Source organism: Sclerotinia sclerotiorum, genomic scaffold (assembly GCF_000146945.2).
Source record: "Sclerotinia sclerotiorum 1980 UF-70 scaffold_16 genomic scaffold, whole genome shotgun sequence".
NCBI lineage: Eukaryota > Fungi > Ascomycota > Leotiomycetes > Helotiales > Sclerotiniaceae > Sclerotinia > Sclerotinia sclerotiorum.
This window is the reverse complement of record NW_001820820.1, coordinates 871,274-889,889: the sequence shown is the minus strand read 5'-3', so window position 1 is coordinate 889,889 and position 18,616 is coordinate 871,274. Positions and strand designations below refer to the sequence as shown.

General features: G+C 44.2%; 7 protein-coding genes across 7 annotated transcripts; 5 read left to right on the top strand and 2 right to left on the bottom strand.

Moving 5' to 3' along the window:
• Positions 1–527: 527 nt before the first annotated feature.
• Positions 528–1,640, bottom strand: SS1G_10881 (hypothetical protein; the record flags this gene model as incomplete). The annotated part of the gene is made up of 1 exon (XM_001588384.1): positions 528–1,640. The coding sequence occupies one exon, from the start codon at positions 1,638–1,640 to the stop codon at positions 528–530; it is 1,113 nt and encodes a 370-aa protein (XP_001588434.1).
• Positions 1,641–2,473: 833 nt separating this feature from the next.
• On the top strand, positions 2,474–3,713 carry SS1G_10880 (hypothetical protein; the record flags this gene model as incomplete). Its single annotated transcript, XM_001588383.1, has 2 exons — positions 2,474–2,801; positions 2,836–3,713. The coding sequence occupies 2 exons, from the start codon at positions 2,474–2,476 to the stop codon at positions 3,711–3,713; spliced, it is 1,206 nt and encodes a 401-aa protein (XP_001588433.1).
• A 921-nt stretch (positions 3,714–4,634) lies between these two features.
• On the top strand, positions 4,635–9,723 carry SS1G_10879 (hypothetical protein; the record flags this gene model as incomplete). The annotated part of the gene is made up of 3 exons (XM_001588382.1): positions 4,635–5,973; positions 6,554–9,382; positions 9,431–9,723. The coding sequence occupies 3 exons, from the start codon at positions 4,635–4,637 to the stop codon at positions 9,721–9,723; spliced, it is 4,461 nt and encodes a 1,486-aa protein (XP_001588432.1).
• Positions 9,724–10,931: 1,208 nt separating this feature from the next.
• On the top strand, positions 10,932–11,159 carry SS1G_10878 (hypothetical protein; the record flags this gene model as incomplete). The annotated part of the gene is made up of 1 exon (XM_001588381.1): positions 10,932–11,159. The coding sequence occupies one exon, from the start codon at positions 10,932–10,934 to the stop codon at positions 11,157–11,159; it is 228 nt and encodes a 75-aa protein (XP_001588431.1).
• A 615-nt stretch (positions 11,160–11,774) lies between these two features.
• SS1G_10877 (hypothetical protein) lies at positions 11,775–12,356 on the bottom strand (the record flags this gene model as incomplete). The annotated part of the gene is made up of 2 exons (XM_001588380.1): positions 11,775–12,047; positions 12,249–12,356. 2 exons carry the CDS (start codon positions 12,354–12,356, stop codon positions 11,775–11,777), a joined length of 381 nt encoding a protein of 126 aa, XP_001588430.1.
• A 276-nt stretch (positions 12,357–12,632) lies between these two features.
• SS1G_10876 (hypothetical protein) lies at positions 12,633–14,276 on the top strand (the record flags this gene model as incomplete). Its single annotated transcript, XM_001588379.1, has 1 exon — positions 12,633–14,276. The coding sequence occupies one exon, from the start codon at positions 12,633–12,635 to the stop codon at positions 14,274–14,276; it is 1,644 nt and encodes a 547-aa protein (XP_001588429.1).
• A 2,544-nt stretch (positions 14,277–16,820) lies between these two features.
• Positions 16,821–18,431, top strand: SS1G_10875 (hypothetical protein; the record flags this gene model as incomplete). Its single annotated transcript, XM_001588378.1, has 1 exon — positions 16,821–18,431. The coding sequence occupies one exon, from the start codon at positions 16,821–16,823 to the stop codon at positions 18,429–18,431; it is 1,611 nt and encodes a 536-aa protein (XP_001588428.1).
• Between the last annotated feature and the right edge of the window lie 185 nt (positions 18,432–18,616).

Here is an 18,616-nt window from a genome sequence, read left to right as displayed (position 1 = left end):
AACTTCCCAGATAAGAAGGTTGCAGCACCAAGGTTAAGGATCCTTCAACAACTGGTCTAGCCCAGGCGAAGCGCGATCTGCATATCATAAATTCCCCCAAGCCTCCTTCCGAATCAATCTTGTTGCAGCTACCTCAATGCTTAATAGCGTCAACGATTGGTCGGATGGGGGATTTGCGCTGCAGACTATTTTTCGTATTTAATTGCGTGCGAACCATGTAATTGGAAGCAAAATTTAGCACGAGAAAATGAAATCAATGATTCGTGTTTTCCAGATGATATTTAACCATGAATTTGTACCATAAACCATACCCAAGTGCTACCTTAGAGCCCGGTAAACCACTGAAAAATGAAAAATGTCAAACTAGAAAATTACAATCTGTAGCCAGACACCTTGTGGCTGATTGTCTCAGATGGTGAAAATTCCTCTCCAATGAAGCAACTCCTTAGGAATTGAAACTCCTAGCTATAAGGTTCCCTCGTTCGTTCCAAATCATTGCTCGTGTAGATTACTAGTATGTTAAACTACTAGGTAATGCGATGCACAGTACCTCGAACATGATGTTCGTTCTCTGTCGACATAATTTTTAATACTCCTTCCGCTGTTTCTTCGACAATCTTCCCAGCAGACATTACGTTCTTTATCAGTCCAACCCCAGTTCCTGAATATGCGATCAATCTACCATTAGCGCCCCAAGCCTCGTCGCCTTTTGTCAACTCCTCTCTGTATAAGCGAACGTTCTCTTCATCTGTCATTCCAGCCTTCTCATCCTCATGACCCTTATTGAGTAACGCACGACCGTCATATTGTGGTGGCCATCCGATCGTTTTCTTCAATCGATCGCATAAGGTAGACCTTACGGTGCTAACACCTCCATCAGAAGCTTTCAAAAGTTCTCTTTGCCAACCTCGAGGAATGCCTGCTTCTTCAGCCGCAAGGAATCTAGTACCCATAACTGCTCCAGTCGCACCCAGACATAACGCAGCAGCAACTCCTCGCCCATCCATGATTCCTCCGGCTGCGAGTAGTGGTATGCCTTTGAGTGCCGGGTCCTTATCTCCAAGTGCATCCGCAACTTCTGGAAGTAACGAAATAATACTGGCCGATCGAGCCAGTCCATGGCCGCCAGCATCGGTTCCTTGGATGACCAGAACGTCAGGCCTTACGATTTCCATAACATCTAATGCCTCTCTGACTGTCCCAACTTGTACCCAGATCGAAATTTTGCCATCGCCGATAGATCTGAGTTCTACGGCCCATTCTCTCAGATCTTCAGTTCTTTTCGGTGCATAAAGCCATATTGCAGACGGTTTATGTTTCTTGGTAGCTTCAAGTGCAACATTAATTTTGCAGTCCCAATTCTGAAAACCAATGCCAATGGGAAGGCGATCAGAGTTTTGAAGACCGGTGATTTGATGGGCATCAGCTGCGAACAATGAACTGGTGATGGTAAGATTTCGATCAAGGTCTGGCCCGTTATTCCCTCCTGCAATAAATCCTATACCCCCTGCCCTGCTTACATTTCTCGCGAGAGCAGGGGTGGCAGCTCCCAACATCGGCGCTGACACGATCAGTGGATACTGAATCCATGGAAAAGTGTTCTGCATGTATCGTTTCGCTACGAGCACCGATGATGCCATGATAGTTGTTGAAAGTTTTGTCGTGTAGGTGCTTGTTGCTTTAGACTTTGGATCTCGCCCAATGATATCAAGGATGATTTGTAGAACTATTTGACATGAAGTTTTGAAGATATCGATAGCTCAGGAGCTCGAGATGATCATGATTCAATCAGAACTTCCAACAAGCCTCTTGAGTAAATTAGAAACTAACAATCTTCAGATATCCTCTTCTCCTCCGTTTGATCGGTATCGTCAACTGGATCAAATATATGAAAAAGTCTGCTTCAAGAATCCTATACTACCAGCTCGATTGTTGTAATTACTAATGGCTGGTTAACGTCGTTTGATATCCAATTGTGCTTACTAATATGATTATGGCAACAGGGAGCGGGGATGTTGCGGGCCGTAGTTACCCGCCGTCACCCGGCCCGAAATTTTCAACACAATTTTCCGAAGTTTCCCGGCGCATTGATGAACACATAAAAGTTCAATCATCTTTCTCCCCGGAGATGCTCAATTCTTGGTGGATATCGTACATAAAAACCAGGAATATGGCCTCTTCATGTAAGCAGTATCCCTCAATCGATCTAAAACCATGCCACTGCTTTTTCAATAATCCAATAATAATGGAGGTATTTGTATGATCACAATGCAACACGAAGAAATCAGGTGAGAAAATTTTTATAGTCACGATAACGGGAAGCTCTACTGACCGCAGTCTTGAATGATAAAACAATGTCGGATTCATTTATAAAGCATCTGCCCGCTATTTCTAGTCTGTCTGGATTGGATATCTTGAATCATCAGTACCGCAACACACAAAAGCGTCTAGCACAAGATAACAAAACTTGAAGATGTCACTCACGCCTCAGCAAATCGACATTATCAAGGCCACAGTACCTGTCGTACAAGAGCATGGCACTAGCATCACTACCACCTTCTACAAAAATGTCCTCGCTGCCAATCCAGCTTTGAATAATATCTTCAACCAAACCAACCAAAAGAATGGAGACCAGCCACGTGCCTTGGCAGGTGCTCTTGCTGCTTATGCAGCGAATATCGATAACCTCACTGTACTTTCGGATGCAGTGGAAAGGATATGTCAAAAGCATGCCTCGTTATTCATCCGACCGGAACACTATCTCATCGTTGGAAAATTCCTTCTTGGAAGCAATGGGCGAGGTACTTGGTCCAGCCTTAACAGCAGAAATCCTAGACGCATGGACAGCGGCCTATGAACAATTGGCCAACATCATGATTAATAGAGAAGCGCAATTGTATCAAGAAGCTGGTGAGTGGAAAGAATGGAGAGACTTCAGGATCGCAAAGAAAGTCAAGGAATCCAGCATCATCACCTCTTTCTACCTAGAGCCCGTGGACGGAAAACTTCTTCCTCTTTTTAAACCTGGCCAATATATCTCGGTCCAGATCCCAATACCACAATTTGGATACATGCAGTCCAGGCAATACTCGTTAAGCGATCGGCCAAATGAGAATTACTACCGCATTAGTGTAAAGCGCGAAGATGCGCTTGTCTTACCGGAACTCAACACATCAGTGGAAGCAGGTGTGATTTCAAATGCACTTCACGATACGAAACACGAGGGCGATATAATACAAGTTTCTCCACCACAGGGTGAATTCTTCCTCGATCTACAGAAGAACACCGATTCTCCTGTAGTTTTGATCTCTGCCGGAGTCGGCGTCACACCCATGGTCTCGATACTCAACACCCTAGTAGAAAGTAGAAGCACCAGACCAATATCATACGTCCACGCAGCACGTAGCAAGGAAGTGGATGCATTCCATGGACATGTCCAGGAAATTGCGACGTCGCACTCGAACATCAAGTCTTGGGTCTTCGTAAAGAATCTACCAGCTGATGATTATGGAAGCCCGATTACTGGTCTTGCCGGACGAATGGATTTATCGAAAGTCAAGGATGATGCGTTGCATCTGGATGATTCTTCGACAACATATTTTATTTGTGGACCAGGGGGTTTCATGAATGATATGAGTAAGAGTTTACAAGCGTTCTGTGTGAGTGAGGAGCGTATTAAGTTAGAGGTTTTTGGGACGGGAGAGGCTCAATGAGGCATATCGAATCATAGTCTGATCCCACGCAAAGTAGAGTAGTGTACAAAAAAGATTCATAGAAGTTTAACCTCCACTAAAATTACACATGATACCACCCACCAACCAAAGAATCCATTAATTAACGGAACTTTCAACTTAACCATGAATTTTGTTCTATTCCATCTTAATGCATTAATCCTCGGAGGTAGGTACCAGATTCAAAGACATCTTTACGACTTACCTTCCTTCAAACACAACACACAAATCCAACTCTCTACCCAAGCAAAAGAAACCCCCCATCCAAATCCCTAAAACAAGAGCGAAACCGATCCAAAAAATATATGTTACGGCGCGGTGTAATTAAATAATTAATTAAATAATCCGAGATTTTACTGAATTTACACAATAGGTACAGAATCCAAACGACGGATTTGGAGAGATTTTTCGATCCGTTCTATTATATACTTTCAGTTCCTAGAGGAGTAAGAAAATTAACAGTTGGTCTTCGCTCTATAAATCTTAATCTTGATCTTGATGTTGGAGATCACTATTAGTAATTTTGAGTTTATACAATGCTTTCCGAGTTTAAATTGCAGTCTTCTGTTACGAGGTTTGCCGTCTAGATCACGTGGAAGTGCTCTAGGCTCTCGAGGTGGTTTATAACTAGGCGTCAAGCAGGGATTTAAGTAATGGCAATAATGATATACAATTCGTAACTAATAGTAGAGTATACTAAATGATTGATCTTGAGCATGAAGCTTTATACAAAGGAAATCCATACTGAATATATAGATATTCATACTCCCTTGGATCCTTTTGGATCCTCAAGCTCCAAAAGCTCCAAGTCACGTGTTTTCTGACAATACATGCGTATACGATCCTAAAGTGACCCAGATCACATATTAATTCGATCAGGCAACACAACACACGAGTGAATTCATGGCTACCCCAAGCCCCCCAAGTCTCTCTAAAACCCTCTCCGATAAGGCTAGCAACCTTCTCCACAAGGTTAACGATGCTCAAGCCATCTACAACCCAGTTACCCAGCTCCTAGACACCTACCTGAGCTCAGAGGAAGTCCTTGCTCTCCCAACGAGATCACGAAAACTTCTCACTGCTCTTTGCCTTGAATTTAAGGCAACTACCGAGCGACACTTTGATGCCCTGATCACAGGGCATCACCCCCCCCGAGTCACTACGAACCCCGCCACCAACTCTCCGCTACCCCTTATAACACCCCCTACAAGTACCCGTACTAGCCCCCCGATCACAAAACCAGGCCCTAAGGCAACATACACCCAAAAAGCCGCCAGCCCTATTGATCTTACACTATCGATCAAAAAGACGAAACCAATCACCTACATTGATAACCGCCTGTTTGCACGTATCGAACAATCCCACCCTGCACGCAAAGCAGGGTCCTTTACAATCCTTACTGCACTAAAGAAAGTACTTGGCCCAGCGGCCTCTCTCTTGAAAGAAGTCCAAGAGGTTAAAACAGGCTTTGCACTCTGTACAGGCTCGCCTAGCAATCTAGCAGCTCTCGAGAAGGAGAAAAGCATCATTGCCAATGCCATCGGGAATTGCAAGATTGAAACGCAAGAAAAATGGGACACATACCGCCTGAGCTATGTACCTCGGAAAGTTACAGTGCTAAACGACTCCTTCGAAATTGACACTATCACAGTTACAAAGGATATAATTCGCAACGCTATCAAAGAATACTCTGGGCAGGAACTATTACACGCTGTTCAAACTCAGGCGAGCAACACAACCGATCAATACCACTCCACCTGGATAGTAGGCTTGAAATCAGGCACTGAAGCTCTAAAGAGAACCCTCAAAATCCTTGGAGCCAATATCACCGCTACCCTCTTGATCCACAAGCCAAAAACCATCCAATGCACTCGCTGCTATCAATGGCATAACAGCAGATCATGCTCCAAACCTCAAACTTGCAGACTATGCGGTTCAAACAAGCATTCTGAAAACGGCCACACAACCAAATGCAATACAGCACATACATGCCCTCCAAAATGCCTTCACTGCTGCGGACCACATCCAGCAGATGACCCCAATTGCCCTCTGCGCCCTATCGCCAGTAAAATAAAGTCCAAATCAGAACGTCAAACTACACGCAAAACATACAGTGAAGGCAGAACCCTAATCTGCTTGAAAGCTGGTTGCACGAAAGCCCAGGCACCTGACTCCCAAATGGAGAATGATACTACCCCCCCAACCCCCCTCACAAGCCAACCCCGCCCCAAAACCCCAACCCGTATTTTCGGATCCATCCACTCTACCGCCCCCCCTAGTACTCGCCCTACTAACCGCTTCCGAAATTTCTTTGATGAATCGAATTAAACCTCTATCCATTACACAAACAAACGTTGGTAAAGGAGGGATCTCACACGATCTCGCTCTCAATCTAGCAAACTCAGACCAGATCGATATCATCCTGATCCAAGAGCCATATATCTATAAGGATATATCAAGGAAAATTACCAAAACACATCCCTTATATGAAATCTTTACCCCATTAAACGATTGGAAAATCACTCCTCGCGTTCTAACCTATATCAGAAAAGGAATCGGAATACGAATCAACCAAATCAGACCCACAATCTCACGAGACCTAATTTTCATACAATTACTCTCCACAAACAACTCGGCATTTACAATCATAAACATATACAATGCCCCGCCCCAATGTTCAGACGATAACCAAGCTATCACTTCTCTCTTTGAATTGCAGAACTTCCCATCAAACGTTATCCTACTAGGCGATTTCAATCTCCATCACCCTAACTGGAATCCTCTACATCCCACCCCCTCAACGCTAGCTGAGCCTTTCGTAGAATGGTCCAACTCTCGAAATCTACACCTCATCTCTCCAATCGGAATTCCTACTCATACAAAAGAAAACACCTTAGACCTTACTTTTCTATCAGGACCCTATATAGCATACACCTCTTTAGCTGAACACCTAGATTGCACTTCAGACCATAACACGTTAAAAACCTTACTTCACTGGAACTGCCAAAGTTCGAAGGCCATCCAAAAACTTAGATTGGACACATTGGACGAAAAACTCTTTACAGACCTACTAGGAATAAATTTGACCAATATCGATACCAGTACCGAAGCACTCTACACCACTGAGCTAGATCGATTAGCATCATCTCTCATACAAGCTCTCATAAAGGCCTACACAGACTCTGCAAAAAGATCTACAAACGGCCCCCTTCAACAACCCTGGTGGAACGAGGACTGCACAAAGGCTGTACACAAACACAGGACTGCTAAAACTCCTGTATCCAAGCGCTCTCTCCGGAGAACAGTCCGGAAAGCAAAACGTGCCTTCTATATCTCGAAAATCGACAAAGTAGAGAACATAAACGATGTATTTCGAATAGCCAAATGGCACCAGACTATAGGCATATACCGAACCCCGCCTCTAGCAGACCCCTCAAATTTGACCATTGCAAACAGCATCGAAGAGAAAAGAGAAGCATTCGCCAGCAATCTACTAACAAACTCGGCCGAAGTCGACGATATTCCTTTCGATATCCCAGCGATCCCAAGTCGTTCTATCATCTTCCCCGACATCGATTTACAAGACATAGAACTAGCTATTCTAAAGACCGGGAACACAGCACCCGGTGCAGATGAAATCCCGACGAGAATCCTACAAATCGCATGGCCACTAATCAGGGATATAACCCTCTCCCTCTTCAAAGGGTGTTTAAACCTAGGACATCACCCAGAATGTTTCCGGATAGCCACAATCGCAATCATCCCTAAGCCCAATAAGCCCGATTATACCAACCCAAGATCATACCGCCTGATTGCTCTACTTTCAGTTCTAGGCAAAGGCCTTGAAAGACTCATTGCGAAGAAAATATCATGGCTTGCCCTAAACTACAAAGTCCTAGCAAATCAACAGTTCGGAGCTCTACCACTGCGATCCTCAGTAGACCTCACATCTTGTGTCACACATGATATGGAAGCATCTTTGAAACAAGGGTTAAAAACTACACTTCTCACAATGGACGTGAAGGGAGCTTTTGACGCAGTATTACCAGGACGACTAGTGAACCGCCTTCGGGAACAAGGATGGTCAAACAAATTGGTTAAATGGGTACAGTCCTTTGCCACCAATCGTTACATCAAGATCCGACTGGACGGCGAGATCGGCCCAAAAACAAAGCTAGAATACGGCCTTCCCCAAGGCTCTCCAATCTCCCCGATCCTGTTTATGCTCTATACTGCGCCCCTTTTCTGGATGGGCAATCCACGGAAAAGATTCGGGTACACTGACGATATTGCGCTACTAGCAACATCCGATAGCCTCCAAAAGAACTGTGATACTCTTCAAGCAAATATGCAAGAAGCTCTCGAATGGGGAAAAACCGAAGGCATCACCTTTGACCCCAAAAAATCTGAGCTAATACATTTCTACAAGGGACATCGCACACTAACTGAAGCTCCCTCAGTACACACTGGCTCCCTGAACATCGAGGTGAAACCTGGTCCGCTCAGATGGCTTGGAGTCTATTTCGACAGAAGACTAAACTTCAAGCCACATATACAGATTCTTACAGCAAAAGCCCTCAAAGGAGCTAATGCACTAAGATCCTTCAATAACACATGCCGAGGGATACCCCCCTACTCCACCAGAAGAGTGGCTGTAGCCTGTGTACTAAAGAAATGCTACTTTGCCTCAGAAACATGGTGGCCAGGCCGAACCAGATTAAAGAAGAATGCCTCGAACAAGTCAATTTCAAATGTAGTGGACAGCTATATAAATCTACTCAACAAAGTGATCCTCACTTGTGCAAAAGCAATTCTCCCGGTATACAAAGCCACGAACACAGCGGTGCTATACGAGGAAGCTAAACTCAGGCCCTCCGAAATCGAGCTAAACTTAGCCTCACAAACATATGCTGTGCGAACCTTCAGACTAGACCCTTACCACCCTCTCAGAATTAGAGCGAAGAGCATGATCAAAGCCAAAGACCAGAACCGAACTGTAGATACAAGACTTTCAAGTTTTATCACAGTATTACCAAAAGCCGAATATATAAATCCATTAGCTTTCCCTTCATGGGAACACAAGGAATCGAGAGCAGAAGCCGAGATATGTGTAGCTGGCCCGATGGGCAGAACAAAGGCCCAAGCAGCTGACGACTTCAAGGCCTTCCATCCTAAGATCCCAAGGAGTGATATACAGATCTTCTCGGATGGTTCAAAAAGCGAAAGCAAGGACGGCGCCACCGGAGGTGGCTTTGTAATCACACAATTTGATATCCAAGTGGCCCATTACTCCTTCTCACTTGGCACAAATGCAGAGGTATTCGACGCGGAAGCTATGGCTGCAGTAACAAGGGCAGCAAAGGCCCTAGCGTTTCCATCAATCAAACTTGCTACAGACCTATGGATCTTCTTGGATAACTACGAAGTAGCCCTAAGATTAGGCTCCCATTTCAATGGCTTGTCTCAGGCGGTCTTCGAAGATTTCCTGAAGCTCACACAGGCCTGGGCCGCTAGACCGAGGCTCCCACATATCCCCCCTGGTAAAATATGCATACACTGGGTCCCAGGGCATCTCAACATTCCAGGCAACGAAATGGCCGACAAAGCAGCCAAGGAAGGGGCAAAACTCCCCCCACCCCCCAACCCGGCCTGTACGTTAGCCTCCCTCAAAAGACTAATCAGATCAAAGACCAATAAAGCGGATAACCAATTGTGGAACATAGTCAGCCCTCAGTATTACAAAGATCTGCAATATAAGCACACTTCCAATACAATTACTCTCTCCTTAAAAAGAGCTACACTTCACTACATTCTTGCAGCCAGATCACAGCATGGAGACTTTGCGGCATATCACGAACGCTTCAACCACACTACAGCTCACACTCTCTGCTCATGCGGTAAAAGGAAAACCCCGTTACACTTCTTCTTCTGCAAGAAAGGCAAAGCTTACAAAACACTTACGAAAAGCCCATTATCTGAAGCCATCCCCTAGCTTCTAGGCATCCCCACAGGTGGTCTCGCACTAGCCAAATGGCTTGAATCCACCAAATTCTACACAGATATCTGCCCACAGCTTGTATCTGCAGCTTAAAAAAAACAAAAAAAAAAACAAAGCCTCTCCTTCGTTTTCCCTCTACTTCCTGTATCTCCTTTTTCAAACAGGTACTCAAAGGGCTTATTCTCTCTCCTCCTCTTCTCCTTCCTTCTCTGTACATCTCTATTCTTCTCTTCTCTTTTTCTCTTCGTTCCTCCTCTTTCTTTAAAAAGGAAAAAAAAAAAAAAAACAGTAAATACACAAGATAATTCAACAAAAACGTATGAGGGGAAGGGAGAGTGATCAAGAGCCAGTGATCTAGTGGACGAGGAGGACCACAATATTAACCACTAAGCCAACCGGCCCCAAATCTGTCGCGAAGGCAATCATGTAAACCCTGCCCTAGCCCCTTTAAATTGTATATAAATACCCTCCCTAGCTAGCTAGTACACTACTCAGAGGCATACTCCTCTGAGCGTCATTTGTCCAAAACTGGAATAGATGGCTAAGGTTATCACGCGCCAAGGCGCGTGGGCCTACGGCCTATGACGATAAACACAATCAATCATCAATCAATCAATCAATCAACATATTAATTCGATGAAATCTGATCGCTTTTGCACAAGGCCCAAGCTCTCCTAATTAGTCAGTTGTTACTATCGTAACACAGCAGGCCCGTGCAATTGTTGCTCTGCTCCACTTTCTCCTCACAATCGCACATTTTTGACAGATTTTGTAACGAATTAGATTACCAAAAGGCGTGCAGAGTAGATAAGAATCCACTTTGTATATGTTCTTGAAATATTGCTGGAAGAGCGGACTTCGCTGTTCGGGGAGATAGTGAATTATTGGATGAAAATCGGGGGATCATATCGGCCGAGAGAGCCACTAGTTCCGTGCTACTTCCCCCGTAACTCCGCGCATTACCCGTGAAGGTGCAATGACCCCATCTGGAAGAAATTATTTTTGGGTGGTGTGTTATCTCATTTTTTATTTTACTGTATGTTGTAATGGAATGTTACATTAAGACATGGCTTGGTTTGTGGATCAATTAACAGTACATATAAGAATGTTCTGAATAGCAATTATGGATGAAAAACGACATCAATATCCACAAGGTTCAAATTCCGCAACTCATAAACACCTATACGTTGAAAGCCACAACAATGAACAATCTCGAAAAACGTCAACAGGGTGCTCAATCCTCAAACACTAGCATTGAAATTGAAGCAAACTCCTCAGCAATCAAAACAACTAAGAAAATTACTTGCACACCTCCTCCAAACGGCGAAACCACAACATTGCTAGACATCGTCCTTACATATCTCTTCTTCAGTAGCTGGGACTACGCAAACAGCTATGGAATCTCCATCAATTTTATACCATCTCCTTGAACTGTCCGAAATCTGATATTACGTTGATAGGAAGTATTGAAGTATTTCTCCGATCCTTCGTTAGTCTGATAGGTGTTCGTGCATCTCATGCTCGGTGTTTTCGTTTTGATTTGAGGATCTGGGTATTCTTACAATTGTTGCGTGTTTTTATGACGTCGGTGTGTGGGAGTCATTGGCACGTCTCCCTTACTCATGCGGTATGTGTTGGGTCAGGAAATGGGTTGACTTTTTGTCCTGCTTGTTAATGTTGTTGACTTATTTCGCGACGAATAGAGCACCAGCTGTTGGTATTGCTGCTGAAGATGGCGCGAGTGGACGGTTGGTCTATCCGGTCGCTGTACATATTTTGCTGGGGGAAGTTGAATTTTCGTGGACATTAATGATTATGGGTTTAATCATGTTACCTGTGCACATCTTCCCTCGATTCTCTTCTTCAAGCCTAGATTATCTCCATGTAAGGCTGGGGCCTTGGTGGAATGGGCCGCTTTCAAAGAGCATATATTTTCTTTACCCTAGCCCTATCCTTCAATTTTTGGGGATTGTATTTCGCTTTATTCCGTCTTGGAGCATTCGCGGGCGACCGCTTGGGCGCCACAAGTCTGACTTCCATTGATCTCACTGATGGCCCTGAATGGACTTGGAATATTCAATCGAATTATCCCCGATCCAATGGGAGATCTTACTACAAGACTTTTCAACATCCTCATCCCTTTCAGTTTCGCAAAGTGCATTTAGCCATTGCTGCGCGGCTGTTGAAACAATAGCTGGCATGCACATATTTGCAATCATATGTATATTTATTGCTGCTGTCTTGCAGGCTCTTTTCCCGGCAATAACCACAAGTTTGACGACAGATACTAAGGATATGGGAGTGAGGTTAGGCATGATCTGGAGTGTTATTAGCTTTGCATGCTTGACGGAATCTCCTATAGCTGGTGAATTGTTTCAGTTCGGAGGGGGGAGTTATATCTATGCACAAGCATTTGCGGCCAGGTCAATCATAGTTGGGGCGCTATGCTTTGTGGCATCGAGGGTCTAGAAGACTGGATGGAAGTGGACGAAGGTGTAAATTGAGGGGGCAAGACTTACCATCCAACGACGAGTAAATAAAGGTCCATTACTGACTACGAGGACTGAGAACACATTTGGGATAATCGGAACTAGATTAGTAGTCGTTAAAATCTCAAAATTAGACATAATAACACATTTGATTTGATCGGGTCGATCGAGGTCAGTCATTACTCAACTACTCAACTGACAAACGGCTGAGAAGTGAGGTGAAGAAAGCCGCCCAACTTGGTGACCACCGAGAATTAGCCATGTACTCCGCAATGATATTACGTAATGGGAAGTCTTTCCCCATCAAACGGTGAAGCTAAAGCATTAAAACGTGATCAATGGAGATGTAAACAACCGTCCTCTCACATTCAACTCAATCATCCGTTTTACATCGAAAAAAGCCTCTTAGTTCTCATGGCCGACTCAGAACCATTGAAACGGAAACGCGCCCGAATAGCCTGTGAACCCTGTCGTGACCGCAAAAGAAAATGCGATGGCGGTCAACCATGTGATTCTTGTCTTCGATACCAATACGAGTGTCAATATAACAATTATTCGGGATCAAACAAGAAAGCTAGACATGACAACGAAAAATCGCCCTTTCCAGCTTTAGCGCAACCAGAATATTTGCCCCCTCCTTCATTAGAAGCAAATTCTGGTGCAACTTTTGCGAGACAATTAGCGATGAAAATTGATCCCAACAATGCGCCAAGATTGCATTTATTCTCTTGGAATATTGGGGAAAGGTGCCATACGGCTGGTTCAGACAGACCTGTGACATTGTCCATTGAAGATGTATTGAAGTTGGACATCGTGGATGAATTATCTTCTTTCTATTTTGAAAAAGTCGACATCTGCTACAATTTCATCGATCGTTCGAGATTTTTTCAACGATGGAGGGTACGACAACTTGTCATGAATGATAAGAAGGCATTTGATGCGATTCTATTTGGTGTAACAGCACTTGGGAGTCTCTTTTCCAACCGAGTCGCACCTTTGTTAGAATTGCAGCTTGTTGAGTCTGCGCGGTCAATCCTCGATGAATATTCCGGAGATGAACCAACTACAGAGATAATTACGGGACAACTTCTAAGAGTTATTTACTTGAGAATTACGGCATCACCGCATATCACGTGGATGTCTAGTTGCACTCTGATGCATATGATTGAGGCCGCAGGTGTCCATCTCCCACCAATCATGGATGACCCTTCAGCGCAACCAGCAGTAGATTCTAACTCGGAGTTACGATGGAGGCTAGTAGGCGTGGCACAGCATCTGAATACATGGGTATCCTTCGACCTCGGCCGATCTAGGGTGGTGCTCCAAGGGGGTGTCCCGTCAGTTCTCCAATATATAAAGCACCAAGACTCGACGAAAGAGCTTCTGAGCCTTTTACCTATGTCCGAAGCCTTAGATCCAAGTAATCAACAAAATGCGACAAACCTTGAGTCTACGTTTCTACAAGTCCTAGAGAGCAGCCATATACAACCGCCATCAGTAATGGCCCAGTGCAATCTCATGCTCTGCATCTACCGTCGTCTTCGAGCTCTAAATTGGACTATTTCGCCAGAACTTCTGGACAGAGCGCTAGCGTTGATGAGTAAGGGATTACGATGTGCAAGAGACATGTGCCTGACAAGTTGTCCTTGGCACCACATGGCAAATGTACCATTTCAAATTATCTGCACACTCCTCGCCATCGACAACCGAAGTTCATTATCAAGGCTTGGAGATGCAATTAAAACTCTTGGCGATGTGGTAGCTGCATACGACACGAGTGTCATGAGGGAAGCATACAAAACTGCTAGATTACTAGTTTTACTCTATCAAAAGCGGAAAGAGGATGATGCGAAGACGCTGAGAGATATATTTCAGGCTGATCCTTTGCCTTCTGTTGATTCCATAATGAATAAAACCAATGGCGAAGGACGTCATGATGTCATTTATAACGATCCCTGGCTTGAATCACTAATCGCGGATATACCTGGACTGGAGGATATTGAAACACAATTTTCAATGCCAAACACGCCGTGGTCGTTCCAAGGATCAAATGTTTGAAGGCAAGATTGCGGACATCTGAGGAAAGGATGGCGGAGCACCTCCCACCATGAACGCCGAAAGCAACGCAAAAATCAAGAAGCAACAACATATATAGTATCAGCAATAAAGTAAAGACCCCTGGAGCATTTCAAAAAGGCTATTTTCATTCTTCAATCTCTTTACAGAATAAATTATATAAATCAATTTATCCTAAAGCCGCATATGAGACTTCTATACCTGAAGCCCGTAATCTAATATTTCACTACCAGCTTCATCCCGATCAACCACTTTGCTGCCAACCAATTCTCTCTTCCAGCTTGTCCTTGTCCACTATTTCATTCGATATGACGTCAACAATTCCTTGGATAACTGTGAATATTTCATGGAAGTAACGCCATTACTGTGCACCTTATCCGAATCCATAAGTTCAGGAGCCCCTATTTCTACGCCGTGTTTTGGCTCTCCGCGTTCTAAAGTTCTCTCTAACAGCTTTTCTCCCTTCCACTCAAATACTCTCTCTTCCTCCTTCCTTCTCCTTCGCCCTCACAGTATTTACTGTCTCAATATTCGTCTTTGCTGCGGCACTTTGAATGACACGACGCACGAACTCTGTTGGAACCTTGGCGGGGCAGCCCAAAATTATGTGTGTATGGTAACGGGTTTAGATGAGGATTTTTCCGAGGAGGTTCAAGGGAACGGTATGCAAGGCTTAAGAGAACTGCCATTAGTATGTTGCATATCGCATTTCCCAATTTCTACGGTCAGGAATTTAATTCCCGCGGTACAGCATGCAACAAAGGTACCATCGACTAGGCTCAAAGTATAGGAGAAAAGTCCACATAGGAGAAAGCACACAAGGGTAACATACAATTTGTTCCACATCGCAACTTCCATGATCATAAATTAGGTACCGCGAAGGACATGGAACAAAAAGTTAGTTCCAAATACCTAAGAAAATAGAATCGAAGCTACAATTCTCTGCTAGCTCATAGATCTGATGAGGGGCCTAAACGAAAACTTTGAGAGGACTATGAAATGGGCGTCGTAGATTTACTTTTACGTCAAGCAGATAAGTCGGTGGTTTGGTTTGGGAGTATCGAGATAAGCTAGCTGTTTTTGGTCCAGTCCAACTTCGATCTGGATGCATATGTTGAGTTGGAACAATAATGTCTCATACCTACCTTTAGGTATGAGACACCAACTGATGCAGATCCGCATCGTCAAAATTGAGATAATATAGAGGAGATACTTATACAAGGCAGTAACCATGAACTTAGTTCTCATAAGTAACACATACGGTAATAATTTGATTGCACAAATCAAAAGCGAAACCATGAACGGCAAAGTCCACGAACAGAGTGTAAACGTCGCTTAGAAGAACTCACGGGCAATTGAACACATCGACAACCAACTGAACGGTTTAACCTATTTAAATCACCGCCTTGATATATTCAAAACTCAAAAGCCTATATTCAATTCGATGAGACCCTGATTTTAGTATTTTGCTGATTTAAGGTTATAGCCTAATTAGGTTCAGTTGGCCTGTTGGCTAGTGTGTTCAGTTGGCCCGTGTGTTCTTCTAGTCATGCACAGAATATCACACGTGATATTTCGGGACCGAAACGTTTCGTTTTCACTACTGTTATCAGCCAAGAAGCTAAATGCCGAGAGCATCAAAGACATTATGTTGCGCGTTGTTTACGTGTACAATAAATATCCCTATGAACGGAGGGGTCATCGATCTTTACCTTTTTGAATTATGCATCTACATACCAATGGAGAGGTCACTTGGAGCAACAAGTATGACCTAAACCTCTGGATTTTCGAGGAACATCTCCGTGCGATAAAATAAATGGCTTCGAAGAGAAATTTGTCTTGGTACGGGAGTAAATATTAAGAATGTGACTTTCCCGAGGAGTTACTGAATGTTTGAATTGATGCTCGATCTTCAGATGGTAGGCTTATTCGATATGTGGTCCGAGTGGATCATGCTTGAAACGTTCTGCGTGCGTTGAGGAATCTGTATGTGCAAAACTATCTAGCCATCTCAATGTACTATCTCGATCTGTCTTAGGCCTTTGACTGGATGAACAGTCTTCCCAGCTCAATGCTACATCTAACGTCATGCCGTGTTCTAAAAGTATGGGGCATGGAGTGGCGGTAGACAAGTACCATGTGCATCTTCAACGGCATAGACATTATGGAGACATTTTTGGTCCCCTTATTGTGGATTTGTATCGCCTTACGCGCATATTTGATGCCTTATGCGGCGACAGCTTGAGAAGTGTCGAAATGCATCTTCAACGGGATAGATTTTTGTGGTTCCTTTCAATTTGACGCGCGTATAACGAATGGCTTAGATACTGCCTTACTCGTAGATCTGATTATTTCTCGCAGCAGTGAGCTTGATACAATACGTTCGGCACCGAGTATTTTGTAGGAGTAGGTAAGTGGATTTGTTTGGGCCTCATTCGAGTGAATATAAAGCAACATGCTTGATTCCCTTTAGAAGTTTTCTCCTCACTCACAAATTACTCTTCTACAATTCACATTCTTTTCAACATGAAGGAGTTTAAGTCTCAACTTCTCTGCGCTGCCGCCCTCGCTCATAGCGCCTCAGCCCAGCTTTACAACCAAGTAATTCACACCAACTATGGACCTGTTCAAGGCATTCCAGCCTTTAATTCATCTCCCAATGGCAACATTTCGAACTGGAAGGATATTACTGTATGGAAGGGAATTCCATACGGTGCCGACACATCTGGCGAAAACCGCTGGACAGCTCCCAAAAACGCAACTCCATGGAAAACTACCTTTCAAGCGAACAAAATGGGACCCCTTTGTGGACCAGCCAATCCAGCTACACCCGACGGTACTGTTAGCGAAGACTGCTTGAACCTGAACATCTGGACAAATGGCAAATCTACAAATGCCAAGTTACCAGTTATTCTCTGGTCTTTCCCTGCAGGAGGTGCTGCCGATCAACCTTTATTTGATGGTGCAGGAATGGCATCTCAAGGCATTGTTTTCGTCAATTACAATTATCGAATCAGTGCACTTGGTTGGCTTTCAACTCCCGAGCTTTCGGAAGAAATGTACAAAGCTACTGGATCTAACAGCTCTGGAAACTGGGGTCAACTTGATCAATTCCACGCTTTGAAGTGGGTACATGCAAATATTGCGGCGTTTGGTGGTGATCCTGATCATATTACCGTCATGGGTCAATCCGCCGGTTCAGCTGCTGTCTATCACTTCGTGAATAGTCCTTTGACAAAAGGACTCATCGTTGGCGCCATCGCCGAATCAGGAACTCGTGATCCATACGATCCTGAATCTCTTACCCTTGCCGAAAACTACCGCAATCAATCCTACGCTCTCGAATCCGGCTTAAAATACATGGCTTCCAAAAACGTCAGCACCATCGCCGAAATGCGAGCTCTTCCTCTCGCTGATCTAGAAGAACCACTCTTCGGATCCACTTTCTCAGATAACTTTGGAAATGTCCTCGATGGCTACGCTATCCCCGCTAAATATATCGAAACACTTGCGACTGGCCCTGCAAACGATGTTCCTTACATTACGGGAAATACTCGAGATGAATCCGGAGCAGCCACAAGCACCAATCTAACAGTCACCGAATACGAAGCTGCAATTGAAGCGCAATACGGCCCCTACAATCTCACCACCACCATACTCAACCTCTATCCCGGTGCAAATTCCTCCCAAGCCTCCATGTCCTACAACGCGCACTGGCGCGACACATCTCGCATCTCCAGCTGGAGCTTCGCAAACCGGTGGTCTGTAAAATCCAAATCGCCAATCTGGACGTATTACTGGAATCATGCTCCTCCGGGACAAACGCAAGGCGCATATCACGAATCAGAAATTAATTATGTTCTTAACAATCTGTATGGGACGGATAAACCATGGGAATCGATTGATTATGAAATTGCGCTGAAGATGAATGGATATTGGGCGAATTTTGCTAAGACGGGGAATCCTAATGCGGGTGGTTCTTATAAGGGGGTTGGGGCGCTGCCGACGTGGAATGTGAATTCGGAGATGGATATGCTGACGTTGGAGGTGGGGGATGGGTTTGCTGAGGTGCCGATTGGGAGTGTGGAGCAGATTGAGGCTATTACGGAGTATTTTTCTTTTCAGAATCCGGTTTAGATAGATGGTTTGGTGGTATGGGTTTGACGATCGGGTGCGTGATCGGAGCGGTTGATTTAGATAGGTGATTTAGAGGGATACTTTCTCTGTGTGTGTATTTAAATAAGAAAAGCAGAAGGGAGTTAGCACAAGTGAGCTGTTCATTTCTTATGTATAGAAATTATTTAATACAAGTCTATATGAGA